A 22,993-nucleotide genomic window follows, 5' to 3' on the forward strand; every position below is an offset into this window, starting at 1 on the left:
GTGTGTGGTTTCAGGAAGCAGTAGGTGCTCTAAAGAAAAATAAAACAGGTGAGGGGATAGGGTGACAGGGCAGCAGGGGCTGGTGCCCGGCTGGAAGGGTGACCAGGAGGTGACATATGGGGAGGGGCTGAAACAGGCTGACGTGGGACCCTAGAGAATCTCCTTCTCCCAAGGGACCTCCCCCAAACCCATCTACTCTTAGGCTGGGCCTGGGGCTCCCTGGGGCTCCCACGGCCCTGTAATCCCTCATTACGGCCTTGACCACGTGGTAAGTTGTTGTCTTGTTTGTTTCCCCAATGGACTGGGCAGCACTTAGGGGCGCTGTGTGTCTTCTTGTGTTCATCTCTGTATCTCTGGTACTCAGCCCAGGGCCCAGCACAGACAGGTCTTCAGGTGAATGAGTAAATGGGTGAGTCAATGAACAAATGAGCTATGTCCCTCCCTGGGGGACAGCTGAGATGGGAGGTGACAGCTTTGGTGCTGCAGTGGGGGTGGGCAAGCACTAAGCGTTCCTTTTGGTACAAAGGCAGCTCTGCAGCCGCCATGAGATGTTCTCATGTACCAGGGCGCCCAGTGTGAGCCTGTGTGGGTGCGTGAGCCTGGGTGTGCATGCCTGAGTGTGTCACTGTGCACATTCATGTGCCCAAGTGTGCATGTGTGTGTATGCAGTATCGGTGTGCATGCCCACCTGGCTCTGGGTGGTTCTTGTGTTGAGTCTGTGCTTCGGGACTGTCTGCCCGCGTGTCAGTGTTGGCGTGTCTGGGCCCCTCTATGGGGCCTTCCGCATGTCCGCCGGTGTCAGATATTCTACGTCAGCTCCGAATCTTGCCTTCCCTTCCCTCAGGGCACGGCCACCACCTGCTCTGGGGATCCCTGGAGTCTCTCTCAAGCCACACCTGCTCCTGGAGAAGGTCAGAGCATTGCTGGCCTAGCAAAGTCTCAGCATCTCAGTCTGCTTCCCCCTCCTTCCGGCAACGTTGTTTTCCCCTGGCAGCCTTGGAACTGTTCACCCAGTGCTCCAGCCATGCACTGCCATCCCCAGACCATATTTCAAAGCCAGAAAGCAAAGAGAGGAGAGGAAGAGGGAAGAGAAACCTGCCCTGAAGGTTTGGAGGTTTCATGAATAAAACTTTCCCCGCACCTGTGCTCGTTCCAGAAGGCACAGTGTAGTCAAGGTGAAGGGCAGGAGGACAGGCACATGAACACTAAGGACAGAGCAGTGTGGGATGCAAAAGGCTAGAGGGGACAGCGAAGGATAAGGATTCATCTGGCTCGTGTAGGAAAGACTTTCAGAGGTGGAGGGTAATAGGGTTTTAAAGGATGAATAGGAGTTCACCAAATAAACAAGGTAGAGAAAGGCATTCCTGTGTGTCCCTGTGTCACAGAGCTGACCTCCAGTGTGCGGGTGACTCCATGTCTATTTCCTTGGGGGTCTGGGTACACTTTGGGGTTAGGCACTCAATCTCACCTTGCTCAGCTCTGGGATCCCAGAGACCTAGCACAGGGCCTAGCAGAGAGCAGGTTCTCGGTAAATAACAGCTGCCTCTGGCACAAATGGCCCAGATTAGGTAGAGAGCTTCACAGGGTTCGGGAGGCTTGGGTGAACTGGGGAGGAGACAAGGTGAGAGGCTGGATGAGGAAAGACCCAGGCACCCACGTTCTTTCCCCCTTTCTTCTCCTCCAGCCTTAGTTTACAGTTAAGTGCCATTTCGGGATGTGTGTGACATACAGAGAAAAATCTCAGACTCTGGGTGGGAAATAAACAAGATTCCCATGGGCCACTGGCTCTGCCACAAATGCCAGGCCAATCAAGAGGTGATAATTGCCTCCTCCCACCAGATGAAACCCTCATAAACTTTCTTGGGGCTTGGAGGTGGGGGGAGTGGGGGGCACCCTCACTCCTGTTATTCAGTGTCAAAGCTAATTGGCTTCCCTGCTTTCTCAGAATTTATTTGTGCAATTTGCCAGTCATTTAGAGGCCAATGTGTTTAAACATTTATTCCTCCTTCTGGGAACAACATTGATTGCCATTTCATATTTATGACAGTCAGCTGGGTGCTGAGTGCGGGGCGCTTGCTAAGCCGTTGCAGAAAAAACGAGTCGTTATCTCCTGTTTGCTGGTGAGGAAACTGAGGCACAGAGCAGGGAAACGGCCACAGCCATCTGACCAGCGGTGGGTGGGTCTGTGAGCAGTTTGGGGGCCTGGAGGGGCCTTAGCACCACCACGGCACCAGGCAGCACCGCTGCCCGCTCGGAGCAGCAAACACAGCCACGGTAGGAACCCAGGGAGACAGCATTCCGTGTGATGTGAACTCAGACCTTTCAAATCTGCTAAAGAGCGTAGTCACCTCCCGACGCTCATCCTCGTTCAGTCTTGGGACTCTGAGGCCCCCTCCCTGAGCAGGGCCTGTCCCAGGCTTAGACCAGATCTGCCCTCAGACTCTTCATTCACCGCGGCCTCCTGGTGCCTAGAGAAGGGCTGGGCGGCACACAGCAGGTGCTCAGTAAGTGTGGCTGAATGAATACATCTGGCAGCACCTCCAGCAAACACATGGGTGGCTGAAAGCACCCACCCGCTTCCAGGCACGGTTCTGGAAGCCAGGGACGGACAAGGCGGCCTCAATGTGCTTCCTGCAAGAAGCCGCTAACCATCCCCATGGCTCCCCTGGGAGGCAGGAACTTCACTTCCACTTCACGGAGGAGACTGGATGCTGACTGTGGAGCTAGACTTCCCTGGGTTTGGATCCAGCTCTCAGTTTCCTCATCTGTAAAATGGGGATGACAATCACATACCCACTACAGGATTTTGCTGAGGTCTGAATGATTTTACAGCCAGAGTGCTTGGGAGACACATGCTCAAGTGTCTGTTCTTGTTCCAGATGAGGAATCAGAGGCTCGTGGTCGCCAAGAGCCCTGCTCAGGGTCACACCACCAGGACACGGCGGAGGCAGGATTTGAACCCAGGTCCTGTGACTCCAGGACTCTGTCATATCTCCCAGCCTCCCCGCTGAAGAAACATGAGTCCTTCGGCTTTTAATCGCGTTGGGAGCAAAAGTTTACCTTCACACGGCTCTGCCACTTCACCTTCCAGGCCGCTCTTACATCAAGGCAATCTTTGCACTGAGCCTTCGTAAAGGCTGCAAGAATCACAAGTTCTGGGTGTCCCTCTGACCCTCAGCAAAGGCCTGGGAACCCACAAAGCTCCACTCACAGGTTCTCCTCCTGGTTCTGCCACTTGCTCAGCTGAGCTGCTCTGGGAGAGTTGCTGCCTCTCTCTGGGCCTCTGTTTCCCTATTTGTGTAACAAGGGATTAGAGAACGTGCTCTCCAGCCTCGGGTGCAGCTGAAAAGGGCTTCATGGACACGCATCACCTCGCCTCATCCTCACGAGACTTCCAGAAGAAAGATGATCCTCTCCGCTTTGCTGGGGAGGAAACTGAGGCACAGCGCAGGAAAATGATGGTGGCCACCCAGCAAGTAAGCAGCCCGGCTTCTTAAGTTCTGGATCGGAACCTGACTGTGGTTCGGATCGCCAAGGCCCTTCCAGTCCTGAAATCCTCGCCGTGTAATAAACAAAGCACAGCTGCTCTTCGCTTGCCGGAACCGTCCGTGTGCCACATCTTACCTGCAGTGACGTCACCGTGGACAGGTCCTTCAGCTTCCCCTCCTCATCTTTCAGGTTATAACCCTCGGGCCTCTTATCACGTTCGGTAATCTTCCATAGTTTGATAGTTTTATCTTTAAAAATAGAACAAAGTGAAACAAGACGCATGATGAACACCAGCACGGAGAATGGAGTACCCAGCTGAGTCTGCTAGATGAGGGCGCGTCAACCCACAAGTTACTTAACCGTATCCTGTTCTCGGGCATGAAGTTTCTTTCTAATCCGACTCCTTCTGTCAACTGATGCAACGCACACTTTTGCAAAGGGAACGTTTGTCATCGTGCTCGAGCTCCTCCCAATTGATCCCAAAGGTGAAACCGTTGGGTCAAAGGGCATGACCCTTTCAAGGGCAGTTATCAGTCTTTCAACTAATTTCCGCAAAAACTGTACTAACGAAGCTTCCTGTTTTTTACCCTTCGTTGGCATCCTATTTCCTGAGATGCATCCCGCCCATCCAGAAACTCAGCTCTCCCGAAGCCTCACTTCTCTGGAATCCTGCCAAGAACATCAAAAGCGTAACCTTTACCAGCTGTGATGGTTCATTTTCGATGTCAACTTGGCTAAGCCACGCTACTCAGGTATTTGGTCAAATGTGTGGATGTCGCTCTGCAGGTATTTTTTTAGATGAGATTAACATTTAAATCCGTGGACTAAAGCAGATTATCCTCCACAATGTGGGCGGGCCTCCTCCAATCAGCTGAGGGCTTTAGAGAAAAATGACCGAGGTCCCCTGTGGAAGAGCGAGCTCTGCCAGCAGGTGGCCTTCACACTCGAGCTGTAGCATCGGCCCTCCGCTGGGTCTCCAGCCCGCCCTGCAGATTTTGGACTTGCCAGCCTCCACAGTCAGGCGCGCCAATTCCTTAAAATAAACCTCTCCTTATGTATCTATATCTAAGTCTACATCTATATCCATATCTCTGTCTACACTCACACTCACACATACACCCATCGTATTCTGTTTCTCTGAGAACCCTGACTCGTACAGCAGCCAAAACAATCACTTCCACGCGCCTGAGGAGGAAGGGGAGAAAACTGCTATCAGTTAAACGCTTGACAGGTGCCCAGGGACAGGTTACTAGGAAAGGGTGGAGCTGGGATTCAAAACCGGGGCTGGGAAGCTTTGAGGGTGTGGGTGTTAGGAAATTCCTGAAGCTGACCTTTCCTCCAAAGAGGCAGGCGGAGAATGACACTCTCTGTTAAATGATTAAAAAGAAAAAAGCAGCACGTGAACGAGGCTCAGTTGCCGGCCCTGTTCTAAGCTTGTTTTAATGTTATTCCCTTCCATCTTCCCCAAAACCCTATGAGGCAAGAACAGCCATCAAGTTCAGAAGAGGAAGGGGCAGGGCCAGGGTGTTAACTGCATTAGGGGCTCCTGCCCTGGGTGACCTATTCTGGTGATGGGGGACCTCCCACTACCTCTGTTCCAGCACCTGGAAGGGCCCCTCTGGCTCTGAGACGGGGTTTGCTGAACATGACTCCGTGCCAGGCACCCCTCAGGGGACACAGACAATCAGAATGGCAGGAGCTCCAGAGGGCAAGCCCTGGAGGGTCAGCAGGGGTGGGAAGGCCCACGGGAGGGACACCTTGCTCTGCTGAGAGGTCAGGGAAGGCTCAGTGGGAGCTGACACCCAGCGGAGGCCTAAGGGATGAGGCGGGGTGTTGGCCAGGTGGGGGCAGGGACAGCCGGCCTTCGGGCACAGAGATGGGTTGGTGGGTTGAGCCTGACCGGTTTCAGGGATGCCGTAAAGACCGCCCTAAGGAGTCTGACTCCCTTGGGAAGGCAGGTGGCATCATCTTATAAGACTCATCCACCCTGGAGCAGTACTGGCTGGTCTTGGGGTGCTGGGTGGGCAACACCTCCCTCCACCCTTGTTGCAACTCCAGAGGGAGCACAGGTGAGGAAACTGAGGCTCAGAGAAGCAAGGCCACTCCCCAAGGTCCCCAGGCTGGGACAGAAGCCAGGACCCTCCTAGCTCCCACCCCAGGCGCCTTTTATGATGGGGATGAGAGGCAAAGGAGGATGAGGAGGTGGACGTGAATGTGGGAAGCGGGGCCTCTGGCTCCAGGCCCGCTGCTGGCAGAGGCAAGGTGGCCCCAGGAACCGCAGCCTCTGAGTGGACCACAGCAAAGCAGGGGTCTGGCCGAGCCTCCTTGGGGATGCGTACCGTCTCCCAGACGCAGATGGCCAGCGGCCAGGCAACCAGTGCTCCGCCTGCACCATCTGTTGAGGACCCCAGATCATCCAGTGACACCCTCCACTCTGGGGTGGTCTGGGATTCTGGGGGTTGTGGACAAAGAGGCAAGTCTGAATTGAGTGTTCATTGTTTTCCTTGACCTGGCCTCTCTTGTCCGTCCCCAAATTAAAGTATTCACGGACACGCTCAAGGAGCTGCTATTTACAGCAGAGGGAACAAGCCCCCGTCCGACCACCAGGAGAGGGTGAGCAAGTGTATTCACTGCATGGAATTTACCCGCTGCTCAAAATACTATTTTTCAGGAGTTCTAAAGACCTAGAAGGACCTAGAAAAATGCTCACAACGTGAGGTGAAAAATGGCATTTGATGACAAATTGCTACAGTACGTGTGCACAAGAGCACGCATGCCTACACACACGTGCACACACATGCACACGCACACGCCCAGACCGGCCCGGCCGCCTCACCGTTGGTAGACAGCAGGGAGTGGGCAGCATTCTGCTGAGGGAGCCACTTGATCTTGTTGATCTTCTCCTCTATCTCCAGACTCTTGAGATAGTCGAACTCTGGCTCGTGGCTCTGGAAAGTGCTGTAGACGTCATACTCGCCCTGGCTGTGCGGCGCATTTTTACTCTGCAAGGAAACCAGACCCTGAGCTCCAGGATGGTGGGGCGGGGCGGAAGCCGGCACTGGGACAGGGACGGGACTGGTCAGACCCACGCAGGGCCTGGAACAGCCATGGTGACCGGGCATCCAAGCAAGGGTCCAAGGAAACTCTCTGCTTGTTCAATGGCCAGTGCCTTGCTGTGCAGCCATGGCCAAGCTCCATCACCTCCTCCGTCCAGGAAGCGAGAACAAGGGCAACCACGCCAGCTCATGTTTACTGAGCACCTACTGTACACAGGACACTGAGCTAAGTGCTTCTCACGCCTCCTCTCATTCTGTCCTCGACGCCCCTCTGTGATGGGCACCATGACTCCCTCCACTTTACAGATGAGCAAGCAGAGGCTCAGAGGTGAATCGACACCCCCCCCCCCCCGCAAAGCCACATGTCCACAAAGTGCTGTCACTCACTCCACTGAGGTCTGGCTGGCACCAAGGCCAAGGCTCTGATCTGCTCCTCACATCCTTGTGTCCAACTTGGGTCTGACTCGAGGAATGAACACATTTTGGAGCAGGTTAAACATTGAGGCCAGACACCCTGCAAGGTCAGACAGACATCGGGATAGACTGGGATAGGGTATCCTCCCCCCAACTTTCCTGAGCGGGTCCCCGTCTGGTTTAGGCAGCCAAGCTCGTTAGAGTAAGGACCTCCCGGTGGAGCCCCTAAAATAGTGAGGTGGTGAGTCCCTCGCAGGTACCAGGGACCACTTCCTGGTAGACAATTCGAGTTTATATGACAACATGAAACTACAACTAAAACTGCCTGGGAGCAAAACAAAGACAGTCAACCAAGCACAATTTCAAGTCTTCTGTTGGCTTTTCAAAAGTATCTATTTCTATATTTCTTTTCCTGCTGTGCTTTTGGAAAGCTTTAAAGTTCTTCAATATTTTTGCCTCTAATTCACTTCATCTCCTGTAAGCACTGGCTATGGAGAAGGTCAGTGGGACCAGAATTAAGAAAAAAATTAAAGGAGAAATATTCAAAACTGAGAAACTTGCGCATCTTCCAATTTAATTTCTTTCTGCAATTTGGCAAAAAGGAGACTTGGCTTTGCAATCCCCAGTGGGATCCTCTGGTCCTTCTCATGAATCAAAGTGCTCCAGCCACAGTACAAGGCTTATTAGATAACCAGTTTCTCAGCTATCTGCTTTCTGGCTGTGTGTTCTTGGTAAGTTATTGCAACCCTCTGAGCTCTGATCTCCTCATCTGTAAAATGAGGACGATAATAGCACCTAATGGCACCACGAGGGCTGTCACGAGGGAGGGTCACGGGAGTGAACACAGGTGACGTCAGACCGCAGGGAACATCACCTCTGGGGAGGATGCGGAGGAATTGGGGGGGGGAGGATGGCACTGCAGCTCCTCTCCCCCCTGCATCCTTCCCTCCTGCCCCCTCTTCTCCTTCTCTTCCTTGCCCTGCTTTCCCCATCCTCCCTCCCCCTTCCCTCCCCCCTTCCTCTCCTCCCCGCACCTTGGTGTCACATTAGATCCTGTCTTCGGCATCTAATCCCAGCCCTGAAAGGCAGGGTGGTGTGTGAGTGACAGACCACACCCGGTCTCGGTTTCCATCCCTGGTCTTTGCTCACCAGCTGGGTGACCCTGCAGGCGTCCTCATCTATGAAACGGGGTGTCAGTCCCCACCCTCAGAGGTGGGCAGTGAAGAGTAAATGGGAAGAGCACGTGGAGAACGAAGTCACGAGTCTGCATGTAGTAGGTGCTCAACAAATGGGGCCTTTTAACCACCAGGTTGTTCCAGTGGTTCAGAAACATTGCCTCGGGTAGGCTGTTCCAGACAACAGACCTCACTGGGGCAAGGCCCGGGGCTGAGCAAAAGCGCCAGCCCCAGACAGAGGGCCACCCAACAGCTGCGGAGGGGTCCATCCTCCCCTCCACCCGGCTCTGGCCGGACAGCACCAGCTCACCCAGGCCGAGGGCAGCTTAAGCAGCAGTCTGTTTCTCCAGGGTCTAGGACACCGTGACCAGTCAGCAAACTTCCACTCAGCAGAGGGGGCTCAGAATATGGTGCTGTGAGTCGACCCGGTGGCCCCCCTTCCCTGGGCCTGCCCGGTCCCATCCCTGCGTGCCGCGGCGCCCTTTCATCCAGCCCAGGCGTCCCGGCGGGATGCCGAGAGGCCCCCTGCGGGCTCGAGCCCGGGCGAAGCGTAGGCCCCCTCCCGCCAGGCCCCGCCGCACCTCCGGTTCCCGCTGGAAGATGACGACCCGGCCACCCTTGTCGCCGGTGGCCAGCAGCTCCCCGGTGTGGTTGAACTCGACGGTAGAGATGATATCGGCTGTGGTGGAACAGAGACAGGAGGATGTGGCTCATTAGGACCCAGCGCTGTGCAGGTGGGCAGAGCTGCTCCCGCCCAGCCCCGGGGCGCCCGTCGGACAGCAGGAGCGCTGACCAGGGGCCCCGCCCCTCCCCGCTGCCCGTGGGACAGAGACCCGTTCGCGGGTGTCTTTCCCTCCTTCCTGCTCCCCTTCCTCCCGAAGCAGTCTGGGGGTGTCCGCTCACTAGCCCAGCTCTGGGGGCCACAGAGACCAACTGTACCCCTTCCTGCCTCCACTGAGCTCCCCGGTAACCTTCACATTCCTGGCCTGGACCCTGTAGGCACCAAAAGCTCCGGTCAGGCTTCAGCACAACGGATCTACTTTCAAACAAACCGCAGACCTGACTACTCCCCCCGGCAGCCCCAGGCAGGTTCTCGGCTGGCCCCTCGGCTGGGGCCCCCGTACTGTGTCCTCCTTCCAGCCGCCAGGATGCTGGTCCACCCCTCCCCCACCCCGACTCATGGGCCGTTTCTGCTCAGACCCCCTCCTCTGCATCCTGCTCCGCCTCAGATGAAGGCAGTTCCATCCTCCCGCTGGCTCGGGCCCGAGCCTTCGAGTCACCCTGACTCTCCCCTCTCTCTCTCTCACCCTCCACACCCAGTCCTATTGTCTCAGCCTTCAAGATACATCCAGATTCCATCACTTCTCCCGCCTCTCGCCTGGATGACTGCAACGGTCTCCCATCCGATCCCCTCCATTTCTCCTGGCCCAGACACAAGCTGGCCTCCACAGAGCAGCCAGAGGGAGCTTTCTCGGACCCTTCTAGACGCTCCCCACCGATAGAGGAAAAGCGAAGGTCTTCAGAGTATCTAAAGCCTTGAGTGACCTGTGGCCCCCCGAGGCAGGCCACATCAGGAGCCCAAATCTTCACCCTGTCCTGCACTTGCCCCTGGCACTTGGCATTGCCTCCCACCCTGGGCCGGGTACCGTGCCCTGTGATTGGCTGTGGCCTGCAGGACGCCGGCAGACAAGCCGCCATCCTGTGCTTCTGCCGCTGCCCTGGAGAAGGACCTGCCCAGGCCCGCAGCAAAGCCGCCCAGCTGAGCTGCCTGTTCACCCAGCCCAACCAAGCCTAGATCAGCGGGGCTGGCAGATGCGTGACAAAAAATGTTAGTGTTGAATGCCCCGTGTTTTAACTCAATGAAAGGTAACGCAGCCCTCCCCCAATTCCTACTACTCTCAGCCTTGCGCTCCCACTCCGACTCAGGCTCCTTGCTGATTCTCAAAATACCAGCTACCTTTTGTCTCAAGAACTGCTCTCTCAGCCTCGAGTGGTTTTCCCAGTCCTAATTCCTATTCCATACATGCCTTTTCCTTTTCCAATCACGTGCCTTCAGAGGCAGCTCCTGACCCACACTGGCCTCTGAGCCACAGGTAAATGCCAGCTCTGACGGCCAAAGGAAAGAGGACAGAGGGAAGGTGCTTCAGAGGCAGGATAACGGGCTGGACGTACTCACTGATCAGGACAAGAGCACGTTTCGTTAAACTTAAAGGGAATAAAAAACAAGGAGAGCCGCTCTTTGGGATCACGGAGATGCTCGCTGAGTGTGGAATTGGCCCGGCTGCCTGACACTTGTCCCTGTGTGGGCAGCCTGCCTGGTCCAGGGACACCGGAGGGCCACGGCCGGAGCCACAGCCCGGCAGGGCCGGGTTCCTGCACGTGGCTCTGGTTCTTGCTGTTTCATGTCAGCACGCCCTTAAGGGGGAAGAGCGGGATATAAAACTGTATGTAAAATGTTTTTAATTATATAGACCAGTGATCACAGCCATGTTAAACAGCAAACAAACTGGGCAGAGGGAAAACAAGCTGGAAGAGACTTTTCTACCACGTTAAACAGAGATTGCTTTAGGGCGGTTGAAAGAAAATATTCTTTTCCTTCTCTTTCTATGTTTCCATGTTTTCTAGATCTTCTGTAATGAATGCATATTTCTTAATAGCTTTATTGAGGTGTAATTGATATACACAAAAGTGCACATTTTTAATGTATGCAATTTAATGAGTTTGGACATATGCATAGTATATATTATTTTTATGATGGAAAAATAACAATGCTATTAAATTAAAACGCCAATGTAATCACTGGTATCCAGAGCAAATGTGGTCCATAAATGCTGGGCAGCTACCACAGTAACAGACAATAACATCTGCAGGCAATTTACAATTTATATGTCAGTTTTATATCCGCTGCCTCCTTTGAACCTCATGCCAGCCCCTGAGGGAGACATGACTTATCATTTCCACTGGCAACTGAGGAGATGGATGGAGGCCCATGCACAGTGACAACCGCCTGAGCTGTTCATGGCCAATCTGAAGTCCTGGGTTGGAGTCCTGGCTTCAACGCCTGGGCTATGTGACCTTGGGTGGGCTATATCACTTCTCTCAGTGTTGCCATCTGTAGCATGCCTATAGTAGAGTCTTCCCGTGATTAGAAACTCAAGAGAGATGTTGGAGGTGAGAGGGTTTGGGAGGGTTGAAGGACCGTAACACCAAGGAATGATGAATGACCAAAATTTACCAGACAGAAAGTCAAAGCTTTTTCTCACATTTGCTTCTGGCCTCCACAGAAGTGGCAGCTGCCAGCTCAGAAATGTGCCAGATAAATCTGAGATTCAACCTCACTGTACAGGTTTGGGAGTCCTGACCATCAGCCCCTCCAGTGCCCTTCTGCAAACATTTACAGAGCAACTACAGACCTCAGGCCAGGGCACTGCTTCCTCCATCCCAGGAAGGGGCTGGTGGATATTTAACATCCATTCATTGTTACCGTAAGTGTCTTCTAGAGCTTGCCTTAGGAAAAGTTACCTCCCCTGAGAGCTGGAAGTTGTCATCAGTAAAATCATGCAATTGGAAAGTCCATGCTCTCATTTTGGAATGTTTGACACATCTCCAGCCTCAATACCACCTCCCCCAGGAAGGCTTCCTGGAGAGCCCTCCTGCCCCCTGGTACAGTAGTCTCTCCTACAACTGTGGTCTCATGCCCACTATGTGTCCCTCATTAGATGTCAGGCCCTGCAGGAGAGACAGCAATTGGAAGAAGAGGCAGCACTGGGTGAGCTTCTTATTTTCATGGCTTTTATTTAGCCTGAGGACAGGTCCCAGTCTGTGCCACGTGGCTACTGAAACTCAGATAGAAAGTCATACTTTTAGGCTCTATAAACCAGAAGACCGAATCTGGGGAAATCCTAGTAGCTGGAAGATGAGGTATTTAATCCTGGAAATGGGGTCTAAAGAGCAGTCCCCAAATGCAACACATAAACTCTGCCCCAACCTTTAGCTGGCTGCAAACTGCACACGTACACACGATAGGCTCCAGGCAGAGCTGCTCAGGCTAAAAGACATGAACCAGGATTTGCGCTGGGACAGAGTTCGGAGTTGAGTTCAACCAAGTTAACTGCTTACAAATGCAAAACAAAACCAAAACACTCTTTGGAGGGACATACTAAACATCTAGAGTCTCTACGGTATTGTCATTCTCAGCACCCAGGATATTCTCCAAAATTATACGAAGATATACAAAGAAATAGGAAAATATCATTCATACTGAATAAAAAGACAATCAAGGAAAGAGACCCTGAAGTTCCCTGGATACTGGGATTAGCAAATGAAGATTTTTAAAGTAGCTACTATAACTATGTCCAAGGATATAAAGGAAAATTTGCTCTCACTGCATGAAAAGAAAGGAAATTTCAACAGAGAAATAGAAACTATTTTAAAAATAGCCAAATGGACAATCTATAACTGAAAAATACCACATATGAAAATCACTGAATTGCTTAACAGGAAATTTGAGATGACAGAAGAAAGAGTTAGTAAACGTGAAGATATATCGATAGAAATTATGCAACCTGAAGAACAGAGAGAAAATAAATTTAAAAATATAAAGCACAGATCCTCGGGGATCTGCCGGAAATCATCAAATGTCTATGTGTACTTGGAGTTCCAGAAGGAGAGGAGAGAATAGAGTAGAAGAAAGACTTGAAATAATGACTGAAAAATGCCCCAATACGGTAAAAGACTTTAATTTACAAACTTAGGAAGCTCAGCTAACTCCAAGTAGGAAAAATACCAGGAAATCACACCTAACCATCAAACTGCTGAAAACCAAAACAAAAATGAAATTTTGTAAGCAGGTAGAACAAAAACCACATATTATCTTCAGAGGCACCAAGACTCACATAACTGCTGATTTCTCATCAGAAATAACAGGGTCCCGAAGGCTTTTAAAGTGATGAAGGAAAATTTAAAAACCTGTAAACCCAGACTTCTGTATCCAGTGGAATTATACTTCAAGGATAAAGGGCAAATAAAGACATTTTGGTGAAAGCTCTCCAGGGACCAGTGATTGAATCTCAGGACAAGCCCACTGCCCTATCATCACTCTCTCTTTACAGATAAGGAACTTGGTCGAGAGGTGAGGCACTGGCCCGAAGTCCCATTCAGGGCAGGGCTTTTGCAGTGTATTCCCCTGGCAGGTCCCGGTCCCTGCACCACAGGGCCGAGCTGCCAAACAGCTGATGCCTCAGGCTCGGGGTCACAACTCAGCCACTGGGAGAGGTCCGCCGAGCCCACGTATGACTGGACGGTGCTCCAAGTCCCCCTGTTGTGGGTGACGACAACCCCATGAAAACCCAAGGTGCCCTTCTACTTGTGAGGTCCCCTTTTCTTTCTGCTGCGGCTCTGGGAGTCCCCCAAATGGCAAGGCAGAGTTGGAAGAGGCAGCTTGGACCACTGGACAAAGAGGCAGCAGTCAAACCCCTGGGACTGGGTATGGCACAGCCCTATCAGTGCAAGCCCAGAGCCAACTGGTTTGGGAGCCAGAAAGCCACACTGTGGTCCAGCATGGGCTCAGGAAGAAGTCAGGAGTGGTGTCCCAAGTGACCATCCCAGTGACAGGTGCACAGTGAGAGCCAGAGCCAGAGATGGGCAAAGACCATGCTGTGGGTTGAATTGGGTCCCCCCAAACATATGTGGATTTCCTAACCCCTGGTACCTGTCACTGTGACCTTATTTGGAAATAGGGTCTTTGCAGATGATCAAGTTAAGATGTGGTCATACTGGATTACGTGGGCCCTAAATCAACGACTGGTGTCCTGAGAAGAAGGCCACGTAAAGACACAGGGGCACACGGACACACAGGGGGAAGGCCACGTGACGATGCAGGCAGAGGTTGCAGTGAGGCATCTACAAGCCGAGGAATGTCAAGGATTGCTGACCACCACCAGAAGCTGGAAGAGGCCCGTGACAGATCCTTCCCTGGAGCCTTCAGAGCAAGCACGACACTGCTGGGTACCTTGACTTCAGACCTGCAGCCTCCAGAACTTCGAGGGAAGAAACCCCTGTTGTCTTAAGCCACTGAGAAGTTTGTCACAGCTTCCCCAGCCAACATACAGAGAGAAGAGAGCAGAAACAAGAGGCTGTGTGGGCAACGCCCTGGAGACCCAGGCCGCACCCTGGGCTGCGGCTCCTCCTGGTGTCGTGTGGGGACCATCAGCCCTTGGATCTCACAGATGCCCCTTGTGTCTTTTTCACCAAGAGGAAGGTATTCCAGTCCCAGCCTCGGTACATATTAGCTGTGTGACCTCACCCAAACCCCACTCCCTCTGAGCCCTGACTGTCTCACCCATAAGATAGGAACTGTCATCCCCGCCTGGTCACAGTTCTTCTAGGGTTTACGTCAAATTCAGATGATTCCGTGGGCCGGAAATCTCCCTGGAAATTGTGGCAGGGGCCCGCAGATCCGAGGAGGAGATTAAGCTGCTCTCATCAGGGAGAGACGCTCATCTCACCATTCATCACTGAAAGTGCTGTCGCCACCGTTAATGACCCATCAGCATCACAGCTCAGGGCGGAGTGAGGGCCCTCAGAAAGCCCAGCTTGATCCTTCTGATGGGATTGCTGCATTTAATTAGTATTGTCAGAGGCATCAGGGCTGATGAGGAGGGAGGTGGGAGAGGAAGCAGGTTCTGTCTGCTGCTGAACGGAAGAGCTCGGAGAGAGGAAGGAGGCTCCGTATGCCCAGCGTCAGCCTGGGGCGGGACTCTGTGAGCAAGCTTACCCAGCATCTTCTCTGGGATTGCATGCGAGGAGGGGCCAGGCTGGACCCTGGGGAGAAGGAGCCTGTTCTCAAGGGCTGCTCTGGGTCCAGGGAGATGCACGGGAGGTGACGAGGTGGCCAGGGGAAGCGACCACTTCAGGATGGGGAGAGGTGAGATCCAAGAGGGCCTCCTGGAAACAGTAAAACAGGAATGGGGTCTTGCAGAACAAGGAAAGGTGGCAGACTTACGTTGATGCCCCATCAGTGGCTTCCTGTATCCGCATCTTATACAATGTGATTCCGGGGCTCTTCCCGTCTAGAGACAGAGACTGTTCGCCCATCCTTGACTCTGCACTGGCCTGTGACTTGCTTTGGCCAACAGAATGCAGAGGAAGTTAGGGGGTGCTGGTCCAAGCCTGGGCCTCAAGAGGCCTTCAGTTTCTGCTCTCTCTGGGACCCCTGCTCTGCCACAGAAACAACCCCAAGCCAGCCTGCCAGAGGACGACGAGAGGCCACGTGGGCGAGCCAGTGCAGCTGAGGCCATGCTAGGCCAGCCCGCAGCCAGTGCACCCCCGAACACGGCAGCGAGCCCAGCAGAGATACCTCCTGACCCATAACTACCGTACACACGAGAACGAGCACTGCCAATACACGAGGAGACGCCCCGTCGACTTAGAGACTAAGGGGCAGAAGCACATGCTTGTTGTTTGAAGCCGCTGAGCCCTGGGGTCTGTTACGCAGCAGTGGCTGACTGAGACAGAAGGGCTGCTGGGTAGAGCGTGGCCATCCCACCCAGCTCTGCTTTGTAGATCACCCTTTTTTGGAGGCGGGGAAGTCATTTCAAAGGAAAGACTTTCTTGATCAGAAAAAGCTCTTGACTGTAGCCTAGTTTTTCAGTAGGACTCACACCCACACCCCACCCCATCCCCACCCAACCAAGGTGCCTTGTATACGCTGCACTCTGACGGCAGCACTGCCGCTTCACGGCTCACCCCGGCAACCCTAATCACTCTTCTGGTCTCAGCTTGTGTTGCTGAAGCCACCCGAGTGCTGTTTCCATTGTACAGGTGAAGAAACTGAGGCACAGAGAGGATTAATAAGTTGCCAAAAGCTGCCCAGCCGGTGTGTGCAGGGCTGGGATTTACTCCTTGAACTTGACCCCCAGGCTGGTGCTTCTCAAGACATTTAAAAGAATCAGAGATGGCTGGGGGGCTTCCCTGGTGGCGCAGTGGTTAAGAATCCGCCTGCCAATGAGGGGACATGGGTTCAAGCCCTGGCCCGGGAAGATCCCACATGCCACGGAGCACCTAAGCCCGTGCGCCACAACTACTGAGCCTACGCTCCAGAGCCCGCGAGCCACAACTCCTGAAGCCCATGCGCCTAGAGCCTGTGCTCCGCAACAAGAGAAGCCACCGCAATGAGAAGCCCGCACACCGCAACGAAGAGTAGCCCCCGCTCGCCACAACTAGAGAAAGCCCACGCGCAGCAACGAAGACTCACTGCAGCCAAAAATAAATATAAATAAAATAAATAAATTTAAAAAGAAAGAGAGAGACGGCTGGGGATTGGTGAAGACATTTCCTGGGAGAAAGCAGATGCTGAGGGAGAGTTTCCACTTACACCTTTTGGGGGGAATGGGGGAGGGTGCCACCTTCCCTCCCCAAGCCTAGTGAGACCCTCGCAGAGCTCCGAAGTATGTTTCCTGAAGGTAGGAGACCCCAGCCTGAGACTCAGAGAGCAAAAGGGGTCTAGGGTCCAGACTCTGACCCTGCCGGGGACGTGGAGAGACCAATGGCTTTTATCCACGTGCTTCCCGGGGGCAGGAGAGAGCAGGCTGGCTCATGTCAGCTTAGTCCTGCCTGCTGGCTCCCCAACGGGCAAAGAGAAAGCGGCAGAGGGAGGCCACTGTGCCCAGGGGCTGAGGAAGACGACTGGACATACAGCTCTGACTACCCAGGTCAAGGGCTCTGCAAGAGGTAGCTTGGCAGGAAATTTCCAGACCACCCAATGCAGGACCCGTGAGAGAAACGGGCAGCTATATCCACCGGCCAGGCCCCCCCAGAGTGGGCAGAGCCACCAGCAGGCCCGCGGCCAGTGGTGAGCGAGAAGCTGCAGGACCCCGTCCCCTTCCCCACTGTCGGCCTCCAGCACAAACAGGCCCTGCTGTGGAGGTGCAGAAGGAGAAAGGCCACGTCTGGTTCGGAGTCTGGACCGCTAGCTGGGACCAGACATTCAGCCGGATGGGGGCCACTTAGCTCTCCGAGGGTGATGGGAAAGGCGTGGACCTGCCTGAGTCCCCGATCCCCGAGCAGGTCTGGTGAGAAGTTCCCTCCTGCAGCCTGAACTCGGTGGAGGGTGAGGGCAGCTCCCGGGCCGGGGTCAGAGGCGGGGTGGGGACAGCTGGGGTGCTGTGGCCGGGCCAAAGCAAGTCTCCCTGGACAGTGCCTGGGTCACCTGGATGGAGGGAGATGTGAAGGGGCTGGTGGGAGGTTTGGGAGGGTTTGTGTGGGGCACGTAGCACCGTCCACCTCGCACCCATGCAGCCTGGAGGCCCAAGACCCCGGCTCTGCCTGTGAGGGGCCGGAGGGGGCCACGCCGCCCCCCGGAATCACACAGGAGCCATGGTCCCAGCTCACGGATGGGACATCCACCCTGCACCCGAGATCTAGTCCCTGTTCCACCTCTTTCTGACTGGTGACTCGGGGCAGGTCACCTCCTCTTTTTCTGAGGACGAGAAGCAATGGGAACACAGACCAAGAACCTGAGGGCCAAGCAGTGTGCTGGGGACTTGCCCACGGTGCCTCATCTCATCCTCTCCATGTCCCACAGGGCCATCCGGGTGAGTCCTGGATCCAACAGCACCCCATCAAGCTAGCTTTTTAAAAGGAAAGTGCACCCAAACAGGAGACCCAGTGGATGACAAGTTATGTAAACACTTAAACTGGGCCTCGTACTGATTAATCTTAAAGGCTGAAAAAAACAACTCAGCTATCCCGGCACCTGCTCCAAGAGCTCCAGGTGAAATGGAATGTTGGAACCTTGAATTATGGTTCCCATAATATATATATGTATATATGTATATATATATATAAAATATAGTCAGTCAGCCAGAGCTGAGGACGCTTGGGAATATTTGGCTCAAATAATGACCTTTGAGGAGAGGGGTAGCAGAGGGAAGCCTGGGTACGGAACAGCCAGAGGGTCTGTGGCTGGTTGAAGTTAAGTCCTTAAAGTGTAGTTATTCCATGGTTCTGGCACTGCCTGGTAAGGGGGAAGATCTGTGTTCAGATCTCACTCTTACTAGCCGCATGACCTTGGACAAGGCACTTCACCTCTCTGAATCGATTTGATCGTCTGTGAAACAGAGATGGTCATGCACACCTTCCAAGGCTGCTGGAAGGTTTACCCACATATCACCTAGCATGTGGCAGGCACTCAGTAAATCTGCTCACTGTCGATTTATTATTCAAAAGAGTATTAATGGGGAGTTGTGGTTTAAGTTATAGTTTAAAGGGAAAATGTTGTCTAGAGTGTGATGTTTTTAATGTGGACTTTGGATAAAAGACTCAAAAAGCAGAAAAGTACAGTTTCTGTGTGAGATGATGAAAAAGTTTTGGAAATGGATAGTGGTGACAGTTGCACAGCATTGTGACTATAATTAATGCCACTGAATTGTACACCTAAAAATAAAGTGGTAAATTCTATCTTATGTATATTTTATCACAATAAGAAGTTTAACTTAAAAAATTAATTGAGGACCTACTGTATCCCAAGCACTGTTGCAAATGCTGGGAACTAAGCAGTGTACACACCCCACAAGAAGCTCACACTGTAGTGGAGAAAACAGACAATAAGCAAATTTTCCTATATATATGACTTTTCTGGGAAGGAGATAAGAGCTAAGATAAAAGCTAAAGTATGATAAGGGATGGGAGGGTTGGAGGTGCTGTTTTAGCTAGGGAGGTCAGGGGAGACTTCCTGGAGGAGGGGCATTTGAGCAGAGACCTGAAGGAACAAGAGAGGAAGCCACACAGATATCTGGGGGGACAGCACATACAAAGGCCCTGAGGTAGGAGAGAGATCGGTCTGTTGCAGTTCAGCAAGGAGGGCAGGGTGTGATGGTGACAGGGGCAAGACGTGAGCTCAGAGAGGTGGGCTGCGCCAGGTCCCCGGACCTTGCAAAGAAGGACTTAGGATTTTATTTAAGTGAAAGAGGAACCACAGAGCATTTTGAGCTGGGAAGTCGTGATCCAACTTGGGTTTAACGACACTCCTATCCTCATGTGTATCCCTCGCTAACATAGATGGGCTCCTTCCTTCTGTGCCCTGTCCAGGGCCTGGCACATGGGCGACTGTTGGAAAGGGTTTGTTAAGTAAACACCAGAGAAGCAGATGCTCACCAGGCAGGTGGGGGATGGCAGGGGCCTCTGTGTCATCCCTGCCACTCACTTGCCTAACGCAGTTCCTCTCTCTGGGTCTCACTCTGGTTCCTCGTCTATTAAGAAAGGCGTTGGCAACATGATGGTTTTATTGTCGTTGCTTTTATTTTACCATTTAAAAAATTGAGATGCAATTCAGGTAACATAAAATTCACCATTTCAAAATGTATACTTAAGGGGTTTTTAGTATATTCACTGTGTTATGCACCCATCATCACTATCTATTCCAGAACATTCCCAGCACCCCACACAGGAACCCCATACCTTTTAGCAGCAGTCATTCCCCATCCCCTCCTCCCCCCAGCCTCTGGCAAACACTCATCTGCTTTCTGTCCTTAAGGACATTTCACATAAATGGAACCATACAGTGTGTGGCCTTTTGTGTCTGGCTTCTTTCACTCAGCATCACGTTTCCAAGGTCTACCCGTGTTGCAGCGTGAACCAGGACTTCAGTCCTTTTCATGGCTGAATAATATTCCATTGTGATCATGATGGTTTTGAAGGCAGGCCCCAGAAGAGGGCTTGAAGGGGGTTGGGCACCTATGAATGGCCCTGTGTCCCCAGAACCCTGACCCATGGTTGCTCCCAGCTCTGCAGGCTGAGAGGCTGCTGCAGGAGCCAGAGTAAGGGTGGGACAGCTCTGTCCCTAGAGTGGGTGTTCCAGGAGGCTCAGGGTGCAAGGGAGGCCACGGACTGTGGCTGCCAGCTCCTCCCCGCCAGCCCAGATGGGCCCCTGCTAAGTAGCTGTTGGCCTGACTGGCGCAGAGGCAGATGGGCTTGGCAGGGGTGCAGGGCAGCTGTGGATTGGCCTGTGGTCAGCAAGACCCTGTCAGCCTGCTGGGTTTGACGCTAGGCCAGGTTGGATTGTGCTCACGGCAGGGATGACTCCCCAGACCAGACTGCAGCATGGCCCTCCAGGCCCCTCAAAGCAGCCAGGTGGCCTGAGGCCAGCAGCTGGCCTCGGGACAGGGTCAAGGTGAAAGGGACAGAGAGAAGACCACCTGCTCCTAGCCTGCTTGCTTGCAGCACAAGCTCCTGAAAGCCCCACAGCACAATTGCCTGGGCTTCTCTCCTAAAGATGAAGATTCCCAGGGCCCTGCTCAGACCCACGGATCAGAATTGCTGGCACCTGGAATCTGCATTTTGATGGGTTCTTCAGTGATGCACTGAGGTTTGAGAGCCACTGGTAAAGTGCTAAGAGGTTTGGGAGTGAGAGCACTCGCTTTAGTGGGGCTGCCTGATTCTCAGCGAGTTACAGACATTCTCTGAGCCTCAGTTTTCTGATCTCTAAAATGGGTATAATACTATCATCTCAGGGTTGATTGGGAGGATTTAATGAGGCAACAAGAAGCTGCTCAAAAATCACTAGCTGCAATTAGTAGTATATTATTATTACACATGCAAACCAAATCAGAGAACTGTCTGGATTTTAGAAGAAAGTGGGGCGGGGAAGAATTAATAAATGAGAGAGAGAAAGAGAGAGGTTTAAGATATGGAGAATTTGCTGTTGGGGGGAACCTGGCTCTGAATCCCACCCAGTTCTGGCTGTCATTTCATCCTTCAGTTTTCTGGTTTGTGCAGTGGTGATGGTAAGAGCCGCCCGTGCTGGAGGGCTCTGCAAACTGTAATCTGCTGTCCCGTGCCAGGGCGGGGAACCCAACGTGAGGAGGAGGATGGAGGCCTGATGCTGATCTAGACTGATTGCTTGAGTCTGGGCCGGGCCAGCTGGCCGGGGCTGGCTTCTGCCCTCCCAGTGCCTGGCTCCCGTCTTCCCAGTGCCTGGCTCCCGAGGGCCCCGTCCTTTCTGTATCAGTTCCTCAGGCCCCAGCCGGCAGGCGGGCAATAGGGGCCAAATGCCACTGTGACAAGAACACCCTTCAGGCTCCATCACATCAGTGTGTCCATCTGTCCCCTGGCCAGGCCCGTGTCTGCGCCAGGTAGGCGGACAGGGCTCAGGCGCTGAGCTGGGTGCTGAGGTCATGCTTGGCAGAGCCGGCCGGGTCCCCTGTCTGCCTCTCCTGCCTCTGCCCTGGCCTGGGCCATCGTCACTTCTCTCCTGGACAACTGCGGCCGCCTCCCCTTTGGGTTTCCTGCCTTCATCCTGGCCTAGGCCACCCGGTGACCAGAGGGACATTGCTGAAACTGAAAACTCATCGTACCCCAACCCTCCCTAGAGCCCTATGTGGCTCCCCATGGCCCTCGCCAGCCCTCTGTCTCTCCACTCCCAACACGACCCTCACCCTTTAGGCACCCCAGCGGGGCCATTTATTTATTCGAGAAGTATTTACTGAGCCCTAATGCTAGGCGGCGGGAACTGAGAGGTGGCCTAATGGGCACCTCGCAGCCCCTCCCACGACCACCAGTCTGTCCCGTGTCCTCGGGGAGAGGACCAGCCTGCTCTTCCTCCCACTTCCTATTTTTAAAAAAAATTTTTTGTTTTAATTGAAATAGAGTTGATTTACAATGTCGTGTTAGTTTCAGGTGTACAACAAAGTGATTCAGTTATACATATATAAAAAATAATATATATATTTTATATTGAGTATAGCTCTCTGTGCTACACAGTAGGACCTTGTTGTTTACCTATTTTATATATAGTAGTGTGTATCTGTTAATCCCATACTCCTCATTTATCCCCCTCCACTTCCCCTTTGGTAAACATAAGTTTGTTTTCTATGTCTGTGAGTCTTTCTTGTTTTGTAAGTAAGTTCATTTGTATCATTTTTTAGCTTCCACATGTAAGTGATATCATATGATATTTGTTTTTCTGTGTCTGATTTACTTCTCTTAGTATGATCATCTCTAGGTCCATCCATGTTGCGGCACACCTCCCCCTTCCTCTTGAAAGACCCCGTGTCCCAGCCTCCGGGTGACAGTCTGGTAGAGGGTGACAGTCCATCCTGTTAAGGTGTGGCTGAGGCACCCCCCTGAGAGGGGCTGAAACAGCCTGGGATGGGCTTGGCAGGCACATGGGCAGGGGCGCTCCAGCTCTGCACTGGCTGCAGACCATTGTTAGCTCAACCTCTGGAGGCTTGGTTTCCTCACCTGTAAAATGGGCACAAGGGTGCATCTGAAATGAGATGCTGTGAGTGGAGGCTCAGCATGGAACTCAGCACACAGCAGGCCCACTTGTTTTGGTGCTGTCATCTCCAAGGGACCCACTTTGCTGGTGGGAGCTCCTTAGGCCACCAGGCTCGCTGCCTAGCTCCCTGGCAGGAAGAGTCCCAGCTTTCCTGCGGCTCCCTTCTCCAGCCTCGAGGCCGTTAGCACAGCCGCTCCGCTTGGATCACCGGGCAGTGGACAAGGAGTGGCTTTGGAGGTGTTCCCGTCCTGGTGACACATTGACCGCCTGGTGGGAGCTGGGTCCTGGGGGGAGTCACATTCACTGGGCACCAGCTAGGACCCTCACCCACCGTGTGCATTAGCCCGCGGCAGACCGAGGAGTTTGTGGCATTCTGCCATTTCCACGTGGGGAAACCGAGGCTCTGAGGGTTGAACTTGTCCTCCTGCTGGGAACAGGTGGCTTCTCTGCACCAGGTGGACCCCAGGGCCTGTGCTCCTAACACGGTGAAGTGGGTCAGGCCGGCCCCAGGTGCCTTCACCACGTGCACCTCCGCGGGATGTGATGGTGCCATGGCCTCCCAGGCCACGTCTCGTGCCTGGTGC

At 53.3% G+C, this 22,993-nt stretch overlaps 1 protein-coding gene across 7 annotated transcripts in view; it reads right to left on the reverse strand.

The window, feature by feature from the left end:
* The window catches only part of PPP2R2C (protein phosphatase 2 regulatory subunit Bgamma), a 165,051-nt gene that overhangs the window by 72,042 nt on the left and 70,016 nt on the right, over window positions 1–22,993 (reverse strand). For 6 of the 7 annotated variants that reach the window (XR_014263881.1, XM_082462549.1, XM_082462550.1 and 3 more), the window contains exons 2-4: window positions 8,716–8,813; window positions 6,326–6,491; window positions 3,625–3,737 (exon numbers count right to left, since the gene is read on the reverse strand). Coding sequence is in view for 5 of the 7 variants with exons in the window: in XM_082462549.1 (XP_082318675.1) it covers window positions 3,625–3,737; window positions 6,326–6,491; window positions 8,716–8,813 (377 nt within the window). In the remaining 2 variants the exon portion in view is untranslated. The other variant, XM_082462552.1, reaches the window with a different exon arrangement.

Source organism: Balaenoptera physalus, assembly GCF_965194825.1.
Source record: "Balaenoptera physalus genome assembly, chromosome: 5".
NCBI classification, from domain to species: Eukaryota; Metazoa; Chordata; class Mammalia; order Artiodactyla; family Balaenopteridae; genus Balaenoptera; species Balaenoptera physalus.